The following is a 20,240-nucleotide window of genomic DNA, read 5'->3' on the forward strand; positions in this document are numbered from 1 at the left end:
ACTGCCCCTTTCACTTTTAACAATGTAATACAGTTACATTCACTCAGGGTACATTTTAACTGATCTATTTTTTTTTACTTGTAAGACAAATAAATTAACTTTTACTTAGGTAAAACATTCTAGTACTATTCTCATCCTTGATTTTAATCTTGAAACTGTGCTCACAAAGGCAAGCAGAGCCTCCACTCATGACTCAGTGTACACATGCTGCACTGTGGACACAATAAATGGTTATGATCATCACAGGCCATAAAAACTAGTGTCAGAATCAAAAAAGAATTAGAAGTGATTGTCTTGAGCAAAGAAGTGCCTGCAAATGATGATGTGCCATAACTTTGTTATTTTTCTTACAAAACTCAGACACTTTTTACTGTGGCTATTTTTGTTCAGTGAATCCTAGAAGTTATCCATCTCAACTATAATCTTCATATTGTGGATAATGTACAACTTGTTGCTGAATTCACTGATTTTGATCTTACTGTGAAACATCTGAATAAATACAGTAAAAGAGGCAAACAATAAGGTATATAGATCCTACTTTGATTCAGAGACATTCACATCAAGATTAATGTATAAATTGTTCACTATGTACTGCTATCTGTGCAGATGAGTTATACATACAGATACTTCATGCATAGTACAGTTTACATTTTTAGGTAAATTTATATATGACATGCATTGTAAAAGATGTAAATCTCACATGCAAAATGACTGATGGCTTTACTGACATTTCAGCACTTAGTGGCTTTAGTCAAAAGCTTAAAATGAGTAAAATCACGATGAAATATTTTCCCAGAAATGATCATTCTGAAAGCTGATCGAAACCAGCTGTAAAAGAAACCATAGATGAATGGATTGAGCATCGAATTTGACCATCCAAGCCACTTAAATGATGCAATCAAGGGAGTTGGTATTTTGAAATTAGTCAAAGGGTTAAAGGTCATACAGAGACAGAAAGGAGACCAACTGATCAGAAAAACTCCCATCACAATAGCCAGAGTTTTAGTCGCCTTTCTCTCCATCTTACTTTCAGACTTTGTTCTCTGACAGGTTGTGTTCTGGATGCTGCGTGCCTGTCTCTGTGCCACAATCAAAATCTTTAGGTAGATTAAAGACATTATGATAGCTGGGAGATAAAACCCCAAAACAATTCCCATATTTGCTAAACTTTTATCTTGAAATAAGACACACCTGCTGTTAGAATGTCCTTGGTACACACTCAAAAATGTAACGCTGTTTGCAAGTAAAGCAGAAACAATCCAGGTTATCAGGATCATGATCACACTACCACGGACATTTATTATACTTCTGTACCTCAGAGGCTGACACACAGCAAAATATCTGTCAATAGAAATAAAGCACAAGTTCCAAATGGAACATGCAACCAGAAAGAGATCAAAGCAGCTTCGTAACTTACAGAGTAAACCTTGAAAAAACCAACAAGAGTTTACAGCCAGCATTGTGCTAAAAGGCAAAACTACAACTCCAACAAGCAGGTCAGATACAGCAAGAGAGAGGATGAGGAAATTTGTAGGAGTGTGAAGCTGTTTGAAGTAAATGATGGAGGTTATTACAAGAAGGTTTCCACACATTATAAGAAGTGATAGAGAACCAACAAAAATACATAATAAATACATGGTGGTGGTGACTGATCTCATGCCAGATACATTTGCTGATTCATTGCAGAGATGTTTGTCCTCAAAAGCATCATCAGACCTGTTGACAAAGAATTTAGGTTCCATGCATAAATGATCAGTAATAGTGAGATAACATCTGCAATAAAATGTCTTAAAATAAGAACATTAACAATAGCTAGTTTTCTGTACAGAGATTCTCAGTTCATTTTAGTGCTCTGTATTCCCTGTCTCTTTTCTTTGTCCATCTGTACTGATGGGAGCTCTTGCCCTGTGTGCCACTGAGCAGTCAGATTAGAGTTATTACTCTGGGCTCATTAGCATATCATGTTCAGGGGAGTGGCATTAAAGTAGCTCAATATGAGTATTCATACAAGTTCTTGTGTATGTGTGTATGTTCGCATAACCTATACATGCCACAGTTCTGCAGGCCCAGTTTCCCTCCTCTCACTCTGCCTCAGTAGTTTTCCTCTCTACCTGTCAGCCACTTCCACCTCATCAGCCCAACTCTACCCACCTGCAAGCTCAGCTGCAGCTCATCCATAATCAGCCCAGCATAAAGCCTCTCCAGCACTTTCACTTCTGGCCAGATCATTCTACTGCGTCCATGTGAGATTTTCCAGCATTCATACCCTGCCCGTCTCTGACTCTCCTGCCTTGTCTGGTTCCCGGATATTCACCACAGCCTTCTGTCCCTGACTGTGACATCTGTCTCTTCGTTCCTTGTTTTGCCTGCCTGTCCCTGTGGCTGCTTGGTGAGTCCGTCTGTCATCACAGTCTCTCCTGGTCCTGACTTCTCCACCTGGTCCCAACTTCGCTGTTGCTTGTCTCTTGTTGGCTGGTCTGCTCAGCTCAGTGACTGCGTGTGCGTTTTTCAGTCGGCTGCACTTGGTCCAGAATACACCCAAAACAATACACAGTTTTAAGTTATCTCTTTTTTAATCAGTATGACTGGAAGAAGTCATTTTAAAGCAAATAAATTTAGAATTTCTTACTGTAATTATTATACAGTCATATGACAATCCATGTTGGGCTATGAGGCAGCATCAGAGTCATCAGAAAATAATTAATAAAGTTTTTGGCTTTGTACTTTCTACACTTTAAAAGAGCAGTTTGACAAAAATATTAAAAAAAAAAAAAAAAATTGCTGACTTCCAGTTGTTAAACTTCTCATCTTTTCGCATGGAGAGTCAGTGCAGTCAGTGCAGTTCTTCCTTCTCATTGTCAGGAACCAGTACATCATGGCAGCACACTGACAGTGTTGCTGCTGTGATGCTGCTACTTCCACTGCTGTCTTTCTACACTGAGCGTGCAGCAGAGTTGTAACCAGAAAGCTGTTTTTTTCCCCCTCCTCCTCGTTCAGAGAGAAACAGAAAGTGAGAGAATTTGGCAGTGCTCCAAAACAGTCCAATGTCAATTTTTTCCTCTCAGTGTTTTTGTCACAAGTTGGGTGTTGCAGCACACAGACAGCTTTCGTTTAAGCTTGTACACACTATTTTGAAGAGCCAATCATCTTTAAAGCATGTGGCTCTGAGTGCAGTTTGTGCAGAGTTGTCTTTTTAATTTTTTCTTGGAGTCACAGCAGAAAGAGAGAAAGAGAGAGAGCTCATGTGTCCTGACAGCTGGGTAATATTCTCAACATGATGAAACTATTCATAAAATCGCTCCAATATTTGGTCAGTTATAGTTGACTAATGAGGGAATACTTGTTTTTATGGGAACAGTAGTGAAATAAATTGAAAGAAAGCCACAGTTTAAGTGTGCTCATGGATGCATGCGTGTATTTCAGGTGCGCTCCAGTACGTAAATAAATAGCGCTACGTTTAGCACTGTGTTTGTCACTCCCATGCGGTGCTCGATGGTCGACCTTGTCTGTGAGTGCACATAATTGTACTGCCTGTTCTGCTCGGTCTGGGGCACAGTGGCAGGTGTGATGAGCCACGTCTTTAAAAAGGGTTGACACCATTGTCCAGCATCATCCCAGAAAGCTGTCCCTCCTCACACACTCTTGTAAGCGCACTTTCCCTCAAGATGCGCTCGTCATGCGCTGACCCCTACCAGCGCATTACAACATCAGTTAATTTCATGTCTGCATCACACCCAGCTTGGACATTAATGGAGTGAAACTCTTTCCTGTTTATGAACAGGTCCCTGTTTTTAGATGGTGCCTGAATGAGTACCATCATTACAGCAAAAAATACTGGGTATAGTGTTTCTGCAAAATTTCTCATTGATGTGCATGGCCTCTTGCTGGGTCATCAAGCCTCTGCAGAAGCCTGACAACAATCTGATCATTTGAATCAGGTATGTTGAAGCAGGGAAACATCTAAAACATGCAGGGCGGTGGGCCCTGAGGACCAGGGTTGGGGAATACTGGTTTAGTGCATTTCCAGCCGTGTGAAGGTGCGCTGTCACCTGTTATAGTTTACTGTATTTTCTTCCATGTAAAGGTGCGCCGTCACCTGTTATAGTTTACTGTATTTTCTTCCATGTAAAGGTGCGCCGTCACCTGTTATAGTTTACTGTATTTTCTTCCATGTAAAGGTGCGCCGTCACCTGTTATAGTTTACTGTATTTTCTTCCATGTAAAGGTGCGCCGTCACCTGTTATAGTTTACTGTATTTTCTTCCATGTAAAGGTGCGCCGTCACCTGTTATAGTTTACTGTATTTTCTTCCATGTAAAGGTGCGCCGTCACCTGTTATAGTTTACTGTATTTTCTTCCATGTAAAGGTGCGCCGTCACCTGTTATAGTTTACTGTATTTTCTTCCATGTAAAGGTGCGCCGTCACCTGTTATAGTTTACTGTATTTTCTTCCATGTAAAGGTGCGCCGTCACCTGTTATAGTTTACTGTATTTTCTTCCATGTAAAGGTGCGCCGTCACCTGTTATAGTTTACTGTATTTTCTTCCATGTAAAGGTGCGCCGTCACCTGTTATAGTTTACTGTATTTTCTTCCATGTAAAGGTGCGCCGTCACCTGTTATAGTTTACTGTATTTTCATCCATGTAAAGGTGCGCCGTCACCTGTTATAGTTTACTGTATTTTCATCCATGTAAAGGTGCGCCGTCACCTGTTATAGTTTACTGTATTTTCATCCATGTAAAGGTGCGCCGTCACCTGTTATAGTTTACTGTATTTTCTTCCATGTAAAGGTGCGCCGTCACCTGTTATAGTTTACTGTATTTTCATCCATGTAAAGGTGCGCCGTCACCTGTTATAGTTTACTGTATTTTCTTCCATGTAAAGGTGCGCCGTCACCTGTTATAGTTTACTGGATTTTCTTCCATGTAAAGGTGCGCCGTCACCTGTTATAGTTTACTGGATTTTCTTCCATGTAAAGGTGCGCCGTCACCTGTTATAGTTTACTGATTTTCTTCCATGTAAAGGTGCGCCGTCACCTGTTATAGTTTACTGTATTTTCATCCATGTAAAGGTGCGCCGTCACCTGTTATAGTTTACTGTATTTTCTTCCATGTAAAGGTGCGCCGTCACCTGTTATAGTTTACTGTATTTTCATCCATGTAAAGGTGCGCCGTCACCTGTTATAGTTTACTGATTTTCTTCCATGTAAAGGTGCGCCGTCACCTGTTATAGTTTACTGTATTTTCTTCCATGTAAAGGTGTGCCGTCACCTGTTAGTTTTCATATATGAGAAGCTGCTCTGACAGCCATGACACTTTAATCTGTCATGCTGCTCCATCACCAGATTTTGTCAGAGTTGATCACTATCTTGGCCCTGCTATTATGACTCCTCCTCTGTATCACTGCTGTACATTTGACTGTTGTTGGTTGTTTTAAAGCTGCATGCTTTCACTTCTTTCATTCACTGACATTATGTCATATCGTGTCTGATTGTGATGGGCAGGGTTTGATAATCTTGCATGAGGGCCCAGTGCTGACTCATTACACCACTGGTTATTCGTGCTAACCCCAATGAACCAATTACCCCTCACTGTCCCTCATGAAAGGGAAAAGATATTTACAGATCAACTAGTCAGTGAGAAGAATCTTAAGTTTTCATTTATTCATTTTCAGAAAAAAACAAACAAACAGTGGGGCTGCGCCTGTCTGTGACACACAGGTTAAAATTATCTGGGGATTGTTGCAATAAGGACATTGTCTCTTGTAACACGGTAGTCACTGCAATATTGGAGCACTTACACTTAATTGGAATCAGGGGAGCATTGGTGTTGAACAACACTGAGCAAAGCATTAATTTACTTCACTGTTGTACATCTAACTCATGAGAGCACCAAACTATTTGGTTACTCAAACTCAATAATCATTACATCATAACATTTGACATTAACACTTTTAATTATTGCTGCTTGTGTTAAATTTTCATTCGCACATTAATTTTTCATAATAAGAAATAGCTTCTTTTTTTTTAGGTGTCTCTACTTGAACACTTCTACCAGTAATGACACTAAAGTAGGCAGCTGTATGATGATAATCAGTTAATTTAACAGACTGCAAAAATCTATTCTATTCCAGAAATCTCCCCCCTCTATTTTATTTATTATTATTGTTATTTTTGTCTTGTGTTCCCCTTATCTATTTTACTGTTTTGTATTGTTGTACTAGGTTTTAGCGTCCATTGCTTCTGTTAATTATTTTTTTTCTTGCTCCTGTTTGGCCTTTATTGTGTTGGCCTGTTGTGATTGTGCCTCTGGGGTATCCTGCTCTTTTGCTTTGTCTGTCAAAACAATTTATTTAAACTCAGTTTTTAAAGGTGCTATATAAATGAAGTTATTATTATTATTGTTATTATTATTATTATTATTATTATTATTATTATTATTATTATTATTGTCAGTTTGGACATGATGGCTCACTTTGTGGCAATTAACAGGTTTATGCACTTTATTTTGTAACTTATATTAAATATAACGTTAGTAAATATAATTTAATACATATCACCATCATCGTCATCATATGTAATAGATTCCTTACCCTTTCAACTGACCCTTTCACATTCATCATAGGCCATAAGAACATTTACTCTGTATGCTCGTATGACAGAATTTAAAGTATGCATTGTTAAATTTTGTCAGTACAATCTTCATATTATTGTGTACAACTTGTCACTAAATTGACTGATTTAGATCATACTGTGTCTAAATAAATAAAGTAAATGAGGCAAACTTTGAGAGATCCTACATACATTCCCAGACATTCATATTGCGATTACTGTGCATTTTGTTTACTGTTTTGTGATAAAAGTGCAGTTAAGTTGTAGAGACAGATACTTTGTGACATTCATTATAAAAGATGGAAATCTTGAGTTTTAAACTACTGATTACTTTACAGACATCTGAGCAAAGTCAGAGTCATCTCACAGTCAAGAGAGCTTAGAATGAGTAAAATCACCATGAAATATTTTCCCAGAAATGATCATTCTGAAAGCTGATCGAAACCAGCTGTAAAAGAAACCATAGATGAATGGATTGAGCATCGAATTTAACCATCCGAGCCACTTAAATGATGCAATCACTGGAGCTGGTATTTTGAAATTAGTCAAAGGGTTAAAGTTCATAAGAGGAAAGAAAGGAATCCAACAAATCAGAAAAACTCCCATCACAATAGCCAGAGTTTTGGTGGCCTTTCTCTCCATCTTGCTTCCAGACTTTGTGCTCTGACAGGTTGTGTTCTGGATGCTGCGTGCCTGTCTCTGTGCCACAATCAAAATCTTTAGGTAGATGGTGACCATTATGATAACTGGGAGATAAAACCCCAAACTAATGAGTTGAGCTGCTAAATTTTTATTTTGAAATAAGACACATCTTCTGTTAGATTGTCCTCGGTTCATGCCTGAAATTGCGATACCAATTGCATTTAGAGCAGAAACAATCCAGCTCACTAGGATCATGATCACAGTAACACAGACATTTATTTTAGTTCTGTACCTCAGAGGCTGACACACAGCATAATATCTGTCAACAGAAATACAACACAAGTTCCACATAGAAGATGTGACCAGAAAGATGTCAAAGCTGCCTCTTATCTTACAGAGTAAACCTTGAAAATACCAACAAGAGTTTACAGCCAGAATTGTGCTAAAAGGCAAAACTACAACTCCAACAAGCAGGTCAGCCACAGTGAGAGAGAGGATGAGGAAGTTTGTAGGAGTGTGGAGCTGTTTGAAGTAAATGATGGAGGTTATTACAAGAAGGTTTCCACACATTATAAGAACTGATAAAGAACCAACAAAAATACATAATAAATACATGGTGGTGGTGACTGATCTCATGCCAGATACATTTGTTGATTCATTGCAGAGATGTTTGTCCTCAAAAACATCATCAGACCTGTTGACAAAGAATTTTGTTGCCATGAATAAATGGTCATTTGTAGTGAAGTAACATTTGAAATAACATGTCTTAAATCAAGAAAATGAAAAGTATCTAGTTGTATGTAGAGACAAATTATGTAAATTGTTATTTTATTATATAGCTGATCAACAATTGACCCACCATAACCTAATATTTTGTTTTACAAAACTTTAGAATACACTAAATACATAAAAAATTACGAATTCATCTATCAGTTTCTGACTCTTAGAAAGTAAAAAAACAAACAAACAACAAAACAAATATTGAAACTCCCCAAAACTTCTGTTTCTCTGAACTATCTGTTCAACAAAACCACTCACATTTAGGCTTTTCTATCTAATTTTCTTTTGATAAATAATGTAATAACTAATGTATTTGTTTTAATTTCCATCCACTGAACATCCCCTGAAACTGTCTGGAGCACGTATGGTGAGGTCCACCTCCCACATTTAAAACCTGCATTTTATATCATATCTATAAACGTGTACCACTCTGAGCCACTGAGCAGTCACACCAGAGTTTCTGGGCTCATTAACATATCATAGTTAGGGGAGTGGCATGTCATGGAGTTCAATATGATAAGTAATCATAAAACTATTTTTTGTGTGTGTACTACTTCCACAGTTACATAATGATCCACTTTATTGTGGACTGTGAAGCAGTATCAAAAACTTTCCTTAAATAAACCTATGAAACTACTTTACGCTTTTGGAGATATCAGACAAATCTCACGCCAGACCTGGTCTTGTGGCCCCCCTCACAGAAGATGCAATGCATTATGGATCTAACTGTCCTGCAGGAGGCTGCAGGGCGTGGAGCATATGAACGGAAAAAACTGAAATGTGCACACACAGCAGATGAGGCAGAGCCACAAGCCTGCAGAGTATTACCAGGAGGCAGGCTGCAGATATTTTGTTGCTAAATCAACCACCGGGTTCTAGAAAAGGAGAGAGAAGTTCAAGGGCTGTTTCTACAGGAAGCTACAAGAGTCTAGCAGCAACTGGCTATGGCTGAAGAGAATGGACCTGACCTGAGCTTTAACTTGATAAGGAAACTCTAGGAAGGAGTAAAAGTGGCGGGTGGTCCACCTGGGAGGCCAGTATCTGGAGGTGTTGTGGGCCTATCAGTGAAACACCAGTGAAGGAGGTTGCCCATCTGATGACCCATAAGTGGTACAATGCAAGCCTCAAAGATAGAGATCAAGACCTGGTCTTGTGGTCTCGTTTTTGCAGCAATGGTTTGGTAACCATTTAGGTAACATTCAACAAGACACTGCTTGCCAACTTGGGAGGTCAGTGGACAAAACACCAGTGTAGAAAGGTGCCGACTTATTAACCCCAATGAAGGTCTACCCCTGCTGTCGCTGAAAAAAATCAACACCTAAACGAAATTCTTCCTGATGACCCCAATGAAGCCCCACCATCACTTCTGAAATCAAGGAGGTACTTATTATTGTAAGGGATATTTCAAAGCTCAACAAAGTTTTCATTTATCTGTTAGTCAGGAAAAAAAAGAACTCGGGAGCTGTGCCTGGCCGTTAGGCCCTGGACCAAAGTATCGTTCTTTGCAGTATGGACATTTTATCTTGCAACACATTAGTCACTAGCAATATTGGAGCTGTTTCATGTTTGTTTGACCTAAACAAAGCAGAAAATAGTATAAACTTACTTCTCTGTTGTACATTTGACATGAACATTTTTAATTGTCAGTAATTGTTTTAACTGTTTGTACATTTTTCATTATGAGAAACAGACTTTTTAAATTCTCTCTACTTGAACACTTTTCCTAGAGATGACACTGAGGAAGGTGGAAGTATAAATTGATGTTGGTGTTGTTTTAAGAGGCTGGAAAGTCTCCTTCCTTAGAAAATGAATATATTGTTGTATGATGTGTATTTTGTGACAGCTGACATATTAATGTAGTTATTTTGTAGCCTAAATGTGTAGCTCTGTTTAATAGATCTTTCATATAAAATCATCATCATATACATTTTTCTTTACCCTCTAAACTTACCTCTTACTTTTAACAATCTAACATGGTAATATTTACTCAGAGTATATTTTAACTGAATATTTACTTTTATGACAAGTAAATTTGCAAAGGCAAACAGACTAAGCATCAACTGTTGGTGTTGGTACTGGTACCATCATTTTTTTAAACGATACCCAGCCCTGTTCATCATAGGCCAATTTTTTATTTATTTTTTTTCATTATCTTGCACTAAAAAGAGTTTGTATGATAGAGGATGATAAAGTATACATCCACAACTGTTATTTCCTTATAATGAATAGGCAGACACTTTTTAGCTGTTTTTGTACACTGCAGCCTAGAAGTTATCCATCTTCACTGTTGTCTTCATAATGTTAATAGTGTCCAACTTGTTGCTAACTTAACTGATTTATATCTTTCTGTACAACATCTGAATAAATACAGTAAATGAGGCAACAATAAGATATATAGATCCTACATTTATGTACATTCATTCAAATGAAGATTACAGGATATGTGGTTTACTATGTACTGTTATATGTGAAGTTGAGATATAGACACTTTATCCGTATTACAGTGACAGTTTGTGTGTGTATATATGACATGATGTGTAAAAGATGAACACCTTCAGTGCGAAATCACTGACAACGTTACTGACATTTCAGCACTTGAAATAATGAGTCAAGAGAGCTTAGAATGAGTAAAATCATCTTGAAATATTTTCCCAGAAATGATCATTCTGAAAGCTGATCGAAACCAGCTGTAAAAGAAACCATAGATGAATGGATTGGTTCTTTAATGGTTCTTCTAAATGCTTGCTGGTTCTTCACTTGTTGAAGAACCTTTTTATCCTAAAGAATAGTCTGTCACATTTTCATACGGCTCCATAAAGTAATAAAGGTTCTTCATTTTCATTTCATTTTATTTGATGGTGGGTGGTAGCAGTAAATTAGGGCTGCAATAACTAATTAGTTTGTGATCGGCTGTTATAAAAAACATCTGTATTGTTATAAGCTGGTTTAAAATGACCAGATGTTGTGACTGGCTATTGTAAAATGTCCTTTGTTGTGATCAGCTGTTGCAAAAAAAAAAAAAAAAAATTGCTATAATTGGCCGCCATAAAATCCCCTGTACTGTGACTGGCTGTTGTAAAATCTCTCTGTGCTGCAATTGGCTGCCATATAATCCCCCTGCGTTGTGAGTTACACCTCTGCTGTGATTGCCTGCTGAAAAATACTGCTGTGCTGTGACTGGATGGTGTAAAACTCCCCTATGTTGTGACTGGCTGTTTCGCTGTTTTTGATTGGTTGTTGTAAAACCCCCTGCTTTATGATTGGCTATTGTAAAAATGGGTTCTGATCGCCATACAGAACCCCTGTGTTGTGATTGGCTAATGTGACATCAGTGTTTCCCTTATAGTTTGTTTGGCAGGGCGCCCTACCCCCCAAACAGACGCTCCCGCCCTGCCAACAAGATGCCCACCCAGAAATTCTTCTCTTTTTTATTCCATTATTTAATTTTTATTTTAATCAAAAGGGCCTATATCAGGTGTTCTTTTTATCAAATAAAAAAGCTAACTCTAATTTGTGCAATTTCAGAGTCGAATGAGTTGTTTCATTACATTCATTACAATGCATTTCTCCTCTCCTCTGTGATGGTCAGGTCTCACCCCTTGCTCCCCTCTCACAGAATACGTATGTGGCGAGGCGGGAAGCACAGGTAGCTCTGCGGCCAGTGTTAGCCAAAATGAGAGCATCTCTCCCAGCCCCGACCACAGCGCTTGCCAATCTCCTGCCCCTGTTAACGTCGCCATGACTATACCCAAACACACCTGTTCCAGCCCTCCCACTGAAGCACGCAGTAAAACGCTGCAGACCGGTCACCACCGTCAGTCTGGCTTTGATCCAACATGGCTGTCAGACTGTAGATACTCCGCATGGCTGTACAAGACCCAACTTGGTGAATCACCAGTATCATACTGTGGATGGCGACGAGCACTTCCAGTTGATTATGACACTTTTAAAATCTTTTTAACAGTTTCAGTCTGCAGTTTATATTTCTTTCAAATGGCACAGAATATCTCCTTATCTATGTTTTCACTATGGATCAAGTAGATCAGTATATCAATTCATTAAGAAAACTGTCATTTTATTCCTTTTTAATGCATTTTCATTTGATGTGGCTGGATTACTCTTTAAATTGATTGGAAGGAGAGAGAGAAACGAAGCGATCAGAATAATGGGTGAGCTACAATGACTTTTAACAGGAGGGAGAGAGCGCTGCGATGCGCTGTTCATTCATAAACTTAACTATCTGTGCTGTGAAGGTCATCTGAAGACAAACAAGTCAGGCAGCAATATTCAGCTCTACCTCCTGTTTTGTCTACATTTTATAGACCTTCTGGTTTTGATGAAAAATGCATTTGCATGTATAAAATAAATCGATAAACTTTCCTCAGTACACTGGTCATCATTTCTGCTGAACAACCACCATAGTGTGACGTGCGTGCGCAAGCGTAACATATCTGGTGCGACAAATTATGACCCATTGTGATTGGTCCAGACCTCACATGTGATAATAGCCAAATAAATGTTGTCTTTTTGTCAAATGGGAACTTTTTTGTCTTAAGGGTGTATTAAAATGCTGATTTTAGTAATGAAAAATAAAAGTTAAGAAAACATATGTTCTTCCAGTCATTTAAGGTGGGCCAGTTGTAGAGGTGGTTGGGCCCAGGTGGTTTGGTTGTGTTTCCTTCCTTGCAAGGTTTCACCTGCAATGAGCTCACAAACATCTGAATACAGGGCTGTCCTGCCCTATCAGTACTGATACTAATTTTCCACCACCCCATCCATTGCCTCAAAGGTGCCTCTTGTGAACCATACATTGATGTGGGTGATGGTAATTCTGGATCTCTCCGTGGATGCAGACGACTAGTAAGGGGGGTCCCTGCAGACCCGTTTGCAGCTCTAGCCTTAGCAGGGTGACACAACAGCAGAGTCCAGTAGGGCCTCTGTGCCCCATGCACCTATTCTGAGCATGAGAAGCTGACTGAAATCCAGTAGTTCAAACATGATGAGATAATGTATTAGACATGTATTACAATCTCCATTTAATTTCTTGACACCATCAACTTAAGTTTGGCTGTGTTTCTTAGGTGAAAGAAACATGACTGACTTTTGTCCTGTGAGTATTGAAACACATGGATTGGTCAAAAATAGAAAACAGTCATATCATGTGAACCACAGGGAGAATAATTAGGAATAAGAGACAAAGTCAGATATTGTGTCTTTGAGTATTTAATTGCTCTTCATATCACCAGAGACAGATGCAGCATGTTTTTCGATTTGCCTTGATGGCCATATTATTACATGTCATGTTGTGCTGACATTTCACATGTTTCAAAATGAATTGGACCAATACAAGTTGTCACACACTAAACAGTACACACTGTACAGAGAAAAGGTAATTGTGGGGTGTGCCACAGGACCCCGAGAGGCCTAATTCAACCCTGCCTGGACTGACACACACAGTTTTGAAGTTAAAATAGCTTTTTATTTGCAGCTTTCTTTATCACAGATTTTTCCATTGCATTGTAATGTGAGCATCAACAAATATATTGTTATGTGGGTGCATTGATCGGTCATTGATTATACCACAGCAGATGTGAGATGTGTAAAAGTCAGTGAAAGCTGAAGACTGAACCCTGTTTGTACTGTTTTGTAAATTTAAACCATTATGAAACTGTGTGAAAAAGGGAAGCAATTGTTCATTCAATGTTAATGACTCAAAGTTCTTAAGACACACATTTCCTGGTCTGAACAATATAAATGGCTATGGTCATCATGTGCCATAAAATTGGACATTTTCTCTGTTTTGTCTTGAATTCACAGCATCTCCATATGTGTCAAAACAACTTGTAAATTATTATTTATATTACTTATTAAACTTATATGGTAAAGGATGCTACAGTATACAGCCTCCTTTTTCAGTATAATCTTTATAATGTGGACAACTGAGAACTTGGTGTTAAAATGACTGATTTAGACGTTACTACAAATGAGTCTTATTCTTCGTACTTATTACTTACTTGCTATTACTACCATGTAGTTATCATGCATTATTTAATATCATTTACAATATAAAACCTCCATCTAGTTCAAAACAAAAGGATGAAGGCACTGACTGAAAACTAGTATAAGAGAAACATCATTTCATCATTCATTGATTCTTAAAGCTTTGTTCACAGACATTCAGAGATGTGCTCCTGAACCAAACATACAGATGCAGTGTCTGAATACACACATTAATGAGGCAAACAATGAGATGTATACCTCCTGTTTATTCAGACATTCACATTGAGGTTATCACACATATTGTTTACTATATACTGCTACCTGTGCAGTGAGTTGTACATGCATACTTTATATATAGTAATTTTCATGTGAATATATGACAATGCAAGAAATATGTAAATCTTTGGTGCTAAACTACAGATGACTTTTATGACATCTTAGCACTTAAACTAATGAGTCAAAGAAGCCTAAAATGAGTAAAATCACCCTGAAATATTTTCCCAGAAATGATCATTCTGAAAGCTGATCGAAACCAGCTGTAAAAGAAACCATAGATGAATGGATTGAGCATTGAATTTGACCATCCAAGCCACTTAAATGATGCAATCAACAAAGCCGGTGTTTTGTAATAAGTCAAAGGGTTGAAGGTCATAGAGAGAAAGAAAGGAGACCAACAGATCAGAAAAACTCCCATCACAATAGCCAGAGTTTTAGTCGCCTTTCTCTCCATCTTACTTTCAGACTTTGTGCTCTGACAGGTTGTGTTCTGGATGCTGCGTGCCTGTCTCTGTGCCACAGTCAAAATCTTTAGGTAAATGGCAGATGTTATGATAGCTGGGAGGTAAAACCCAAAACCAATTGCCATAATCGCTAAACTTTTATCTTGAAATAAGACACACCTGCTGTTTGGTTGTCCTTGGTTCACACCCAAAACTGTAATGCTATTTGCATTCAGGGCAGAAACAATCCAGGTTATCAGGATCATGATCACAGTTACACGGACATTTATTATACTTCTGTACCTCAGAGGCTGACACACAGCATAATATCTGTCAACAGAAATAAAGCACAAGTTCCAAATAGAAGATGTGCCCAGGAATATGTCAAAGCAGCTTCGTAACTTACAGAGTAAATGTTGGCGATACCAACAAGAGTTTACAGCCAGAATTGTGCTAAAAGGCAAAACTACAACTCCAACAAGCAGGTCAGCTACAGCGAGAGAGAGGATGAGGTAGTTTGTAGGAGTGTGGAGCTGTTTGAAGTAAATGATGGAGGTTATTACAAGAAGGTTCCCACATATTATAAGAAGTGATAGAGAACCAACAAAAATACATAATAAATACATGGTGGTGGTGACTGATCTCATGCCAGATACATTTGTTGATTCATTACAGAGATGTTTGTCCTCAAAAACATCATCAGACCTGTTGACAAAGAGTTTAGGTTCCATGCATAAAGGTTATTAAAAGTAAGATAACATTTGAAATAACATATTTAAGATCAACACTAACTAGAGAGAGATTTTCAGTTAAGCAAAGTCTATGTTTAATATATTACCTGTTTGCTTTGTCCATCTGTACTGATGGGAGCCCTTGTTCTCTGTGCCACTGAGCAGTCAGGTTAGCGTTATTATTCTGGGCTCATTTGCATATCATGGTCAGGGGAGTGACGTTAATGTCAGACAACATGATGAGTAATGATGCAACTCTTTGTTGCTTGTGTTTATAATAAATAAAAACCAATAAAAACTGACTCAACTCTAAGTGATTTTTAAGAAAATAAAAAGTACCTGGTTAATAAATTACTCAAAGTAGAAATTACTTGCAACTTTTAGTATTTTTCAGGGCATACTTCTATTCTGTGAGTAAGTAAACATTGACGTTTGCATTATGCTGCTTTCTAAACCACACCAATTTAAAAGCTTAACAGACCACTAGCTGCAAGATAAGTTGATGTCACTAACAGCAAAGATTAATGTTATGCATGAAAATTTAACATAGGTAACATTTGCTAGCGGACTAAATTTTCACCTACAATATGTGCAACTTAAATCAATGTGCCTGTAAAGGTTAGAAGAATAGTTTTTAAAAGTGGTGATTTTCGTGTTTTTCAAGAGCCCCAGCAATCATCATGTAACTGTTGTCTCTTGTCTCTGCGTAACACAGACGGGTTACTGCACCTCAATACCGCCTGCGTGACGACACCCTTGAGTGCTTTCCTTTCTCTCTTCCTCCCTACTAACCTACGCTTGGAGTTTGAGCTACTCGAATCTCCCGCTACCTGCTCCCCTCCTTTGTTGTGAGTCACGTGCGTTCTTGGCGAGCCGCCATTACGTAACGTGGTCAGTGGCCCTCGCGTGACATAGCCTGCAGCGTCACCGCGGCCATCTTGCCACGTCTTACCCTTGCTTGGGCTCACACACCCACACACACACACACTCGCTCAACCACCCACTTTCTTCCACACCCTCTCTCTCTCACACACACACACACACACACGCACACACACGCACACACACACACACACACACACACACACACACACACACACACACACACACACCCTTCTTGATGCTTGCTGATGTTATAATGTGTTAATAGGGTTTATAGAGCAATGTTGATGTTGGTTGTACATTAATGTCCTCAGTGTGAATAAAACCTGTCATATTGCAGAGAGAAGTTGTCCTGGTTTTTCGTGCATATTGTGATAAAGCTGGTTGACGAGGTCAGTGCCTGAGCTCCACTCCTTCTTACGAACACTCTGAGACTGAATTACATCTGATCATTGGTCCAGGTTTTCCCCGGTGGTTCCCCGTTGTAAACTAATTTAATTATTAGGCTTATGTAATCATTAATTAATTATTAATTAATTAATCAAATATTTTAATAATCAATAATTAATATTATTAATTATGGATTATTGCCAATGATCGTATGTAGCTCCTTCCCTGCACAACAATCTAAACTTGATCTCCTCAAATTATCAGCTGTAAAGTCTAATCCACCTCAAGAGGACCAGTCACTGTCAGCATCTATAGTTGATATTACAAAAAATACTGCAAGTCAAGTTGCTGGACCAGGAAAAAACACACTTACGGCTAAGTTCCACCAGGCAAAGCTAAGTCAAGTTCTGTTTCACTCTGTTTCAAATACGTGCTGAGTCTATTTTTAACTGATGTGCACCAATTAGCAGAAAGCAGACTGAATGGACAGGAAGTCGGACACAGAAAAGGCAGGGAGAATACAGTTAATTTTCAAATTACCCTGAGCAGCTCTGTTAAAATGAGACTCTCTGTTCTCTCTCTAAGAGTTTGGTTCCAGAGCCAGCGCCATTTGTAGAAGTGAGCTTCCTTATATCTAGTTGGTACTGGTCCACACTCTATACTAGTTTTGGTATCTTCCCTGTCAGAGAGGTTTCATTCCACACATCCCAAGACCCAATCTGTGACGCAAGGGGTGAGCATGCTGAGGTCACGGCCTTTGCCATGTTGTTTGTGGAAGCATTGCCGTCCAGTCCTGTGGGTCAAGGTCCAGTCACCAGATGTGATTCATGGTCTGTCTTTTCTCTTGATCGTTCTGTGTAATGTGTAAATGCCCACTTTCTAATTCTAGCCTGCTGAAGGTGCCGGGCTGGAGGCATACTGTTCTCCGGTTGTCCGGCCGTATGTGAGTATGTGCGTCCGTCCTTCTGTCCTTCCGTCACAGATTTTTTTTTTGAGTGATAACTTTTGAACGGGTGGACGGATTTGCACCATATCTTGTGTGCTAACACTCTATAACAGGTACACGAACTGATTAAATTTTGGAGACCAACACTTTCGAAATGGCCACAAAATGGCTGCCTGACAGACCTGTCTCTAAAAACACACTTATGCCAATAACTTGGTCAATTTCAAAGCTTTTTTATATTTGACTTTCATATATTTTTGAATAACTATGTTGGATACTATTAGGTAATAAAGGTAATAGCTCTTTCCTGGCAATCTTTTCTCATTAGCTGTATACTGTATCAATAGAGCCATAATTCTCAAACTCCTGGGACACTTCCAAATAGGATTTATAATGAATCAATGGTTTCAATCAGGTGTAGGGAACACAAAAAGTCACAGTTGTATGAAACTGTTGCAGGCAGAAGCATCAGAATCGACGCTTTAGCGTCGACTTCTACCCGTTTTCATTCAACCCTGCCTGGACTGACACACACAGTTTTGAAGTTAAAATAGCTTTTTATTTGCAGCTTCCTTTATCACAGATTTTTCCATTGCATTGTAATGTGAGCATCAACAAATATATTGTTATGTGGGTGCATTGATTGGTCATTGATTATACCAAAGCAGATGTGAGATGTGTAAAAGTCAGTGAAAGCTGAAGACTGAACCCTGTTTGTACTGTTTTGTAAATTTAAACCATTATGAAACTGTCTGACAAAGGGAAGCAATAGTTCATTCAATGTTAATGACTCAAAGTTCTTAAGACACACATTTCCTGGTCTGGACAATATAAATGGCTATGGTCATCATGTGCCATAAAATAATGTGCCATTTTCTCTGCTTAGTCTTGAATTCACAGCATCTCCATATGTGTCAAAACAACTTATAAATTATTATTTATATTACTTATTAAACTTACATGGTAAAGGATGCTACAGTATACAGCCTCCTTTTTCAGTATAATCTTTATAATGTGGACAACTGAGAACTTGGTGTTAAAATGACTGATTTAGACGTTACTACAAATGAGAAAGTCTTATTCTTCGTACTTATTACTTACTTGCTATTACTACCATGTAGTTATCATGCATTATTTAATATCATTTACAATATAAAACCTCCATCTAGTTCAAAACAAAAGGATGAAGGCACTGACTGAAAACTAGTATAAGAGAAACATTATTTCATCATTCATTGATTCTTAAAGCTTTGTTCACAGACATTCAGAGATGTGCTCCTGAACCAAACATACAGATGCAGTGTCTGAATACACACATTAATGAGGCAAACAATGAGATATATACCTCCTGTTTATTCAGACATTCACATTGAGGTTATCACACATATTGTTTATTATATACTGCTACCTGTGCAGTGAATTGTACATACATACTTTATATATAGTAATTTTCATGTGAATATATGACATGCATTGCAAGAAATATGTAAATCTTTGGTGCTAAACTACAGATGACTTTTATGACATCTTGGCACTTAAACTAATGAGTCAAAGAAGCCTAAAATGAGTAAAATCACCTTGAAATATTTTCCCAGAAATGATCATTCTGAAAGCTGATCGAAACCAGATGTAAAAGAAACCATAGATGAATGGATTGAGCATCGAATTTGACCAACCAAGCCACTTAAATGATGCAATCAATGGAGCTGGTATTTTGTAATTACTCAAAGGGTTAAAAGTCATACAAAGAAAGAAAGGAGACCAACAGATCAGAAAAACTCCCATCACAATAGCCAGAGTTTTAGTCGCCTTTCTCTCCATCTTACTTTCAGACTTTGTCCTCTGACAGGTTGTGTTCTGGATGCTGCGTGCCTGTCTCTGTGCCACAATCAAAATCTTTAGGTAGATGGTGGACATTATAACAGCTGGGAGGTAAAACCCCAAAACAATTCCCAGAATTGCTAAACTTCTTTTTTGAAATAAGACACACCTGCTGTTAGATTGTCCTTGGCTCACATCCACAATTATCATACTGCTTGCATTTAGAATAGGAACAGTCCAGCTCACCAGGATCATGATCACAGTAACACGGACATTAATTTTAGTTCTGTACCTCAGAGGCTGACACACAGCATAATATCTGTCAACAGAAATAAAACACAAGTTCCAAATAGAAGATGCGCTCAGAAGGATATCAAGGCTGCCTCTTATCTTACAGAGTAAATCCTGAAATTGCCAACAAGAGTTTACAGCCAGCATTGTGCTAAAAGGTAAAAGTAAAACCCCAACAAGCAGGTCAGATACAGTGAGAGAGAGGATGAGGAAGTTTGTAGGAGTGTGGAGCTGTTTGAAGTAAATGATGGAGGTTATTACAAGAAGGTTTCCACACATTATAAGAAGTGATAGAGAACCAACAAAAATACATAATAAATACATGGTGGTGGTGACTGATCTCATGCCAGATACATTTGTTGATTCATTACAGAGATGTTTGTCCTCAAAAACATCATCAGACCTGTTGACAAAGAGTTTAGGTTCCAT

The 20,240-nt window shown here is 38.4% G+C and overlaps 4 protein-coding genes across 4 annotated transcripts; all 4 read right to left on the minus strand.

The window, feature by feature from the left end:
* Positions 1-364: 364 nt before the first annotated feature.
* LOC146313962 (trace amine-associated receptor 1-like) lies at positions 365-1,592 on the minus strand. Its single transcript, XM_084737364.1, has one exon. It carries the CDS (start codon positions 1,590-1,592, stop codon positions 732-734), a length of 861 nt encoding a protein of 286 aa, XP_084593490.1. The 3' UTR covers positions 365-731.
* Positions 1,593-6,978: 5,386 nt separating this feature from the next.
* Positions 6,979-7,956, minus strand: LOC146313963 (trace amine-associated receptor 4-like). The gene has a single exon (XM_084737365.1). It carries the CDS (start codon positions 7,885-7,887, stop codon positions 6,979-6,981), a length of 909 nt encoding a protein of 302 aa, XP_084593491.1. The 5' UTR covers positions 7,888-7,956.
* A 6,532-nt stretch (positions 7,957-14,488) lies between these two features.
* Positions 14,489-15,481, minus strand: LOC146313964 (trace amine-associated receptor 4-like). Its single transcript, XM_084737650.1, has one exon. It carries the CDS (start codon positions 15,479-15,481, stop codon positions 14,489-14,491), a length of 993 nt encoding a protein of 330 aa, XP_084593776.1.
* A 3,766-nt stretch (positions 15,482-19,247) lies between these two features.
* LOC146313965 (trace amine-associated receptor 1-like) lies at positions 19,248-20,240 on the minus strand. Its single transcript, XM_084737629.1, has one exon. It carries the CDS (start codon positions 20,238-20,240, stop codon positions 19,248-19,250), a length of 993 nt encoding a protein of 330 aa, XP_084593755.1.

Source organism: Lutjanus erythropterus, chromosome 15 (genome assembly GCF_056507025.1).
Source record: "Lutjanus erythropterus isolate fLutEry1 chromosome 15, fLutEry1.hap2, whole genome shotgun sequence".
In the NCBI taxonomy this organism is placed as follows: Eukaryota; Metazoa; Chordata; class Actinopteri; order Lutjaniformes; family Lutjanidae; genus Lutjanus; species Lutjanus erythropterus.

Coding starts and splice junctions, on each gene's coding strand:
- LOC146313962 (XM_084737364.1), bottom strand. CDS start 1,592: ATGTGTGGAAACCTTCTTGTAATAACCTCCATCATTTACTTCAAACAG.
- LOC146313963 (XM_084737365.1), bottom strand. CDS start 7,887: ATGAGATCAGTCACCACCACCATGTATTTATTATGTATTTTTGTTGGT.
- LOC146313964 (XM_084737650.1), bottom strand. CDS start 15,481: ATGGAACCTAAACTCTTTGTCAACAGGTCTGATGATGTTTTTGAGGAC.
- LOC146313965 (XM_084737629.1), bottom strand. CDS start 20,240: ATGGAACCTAAACTCTTTGTCAACAGGTCTGATGATGTTTTTGAGGAC.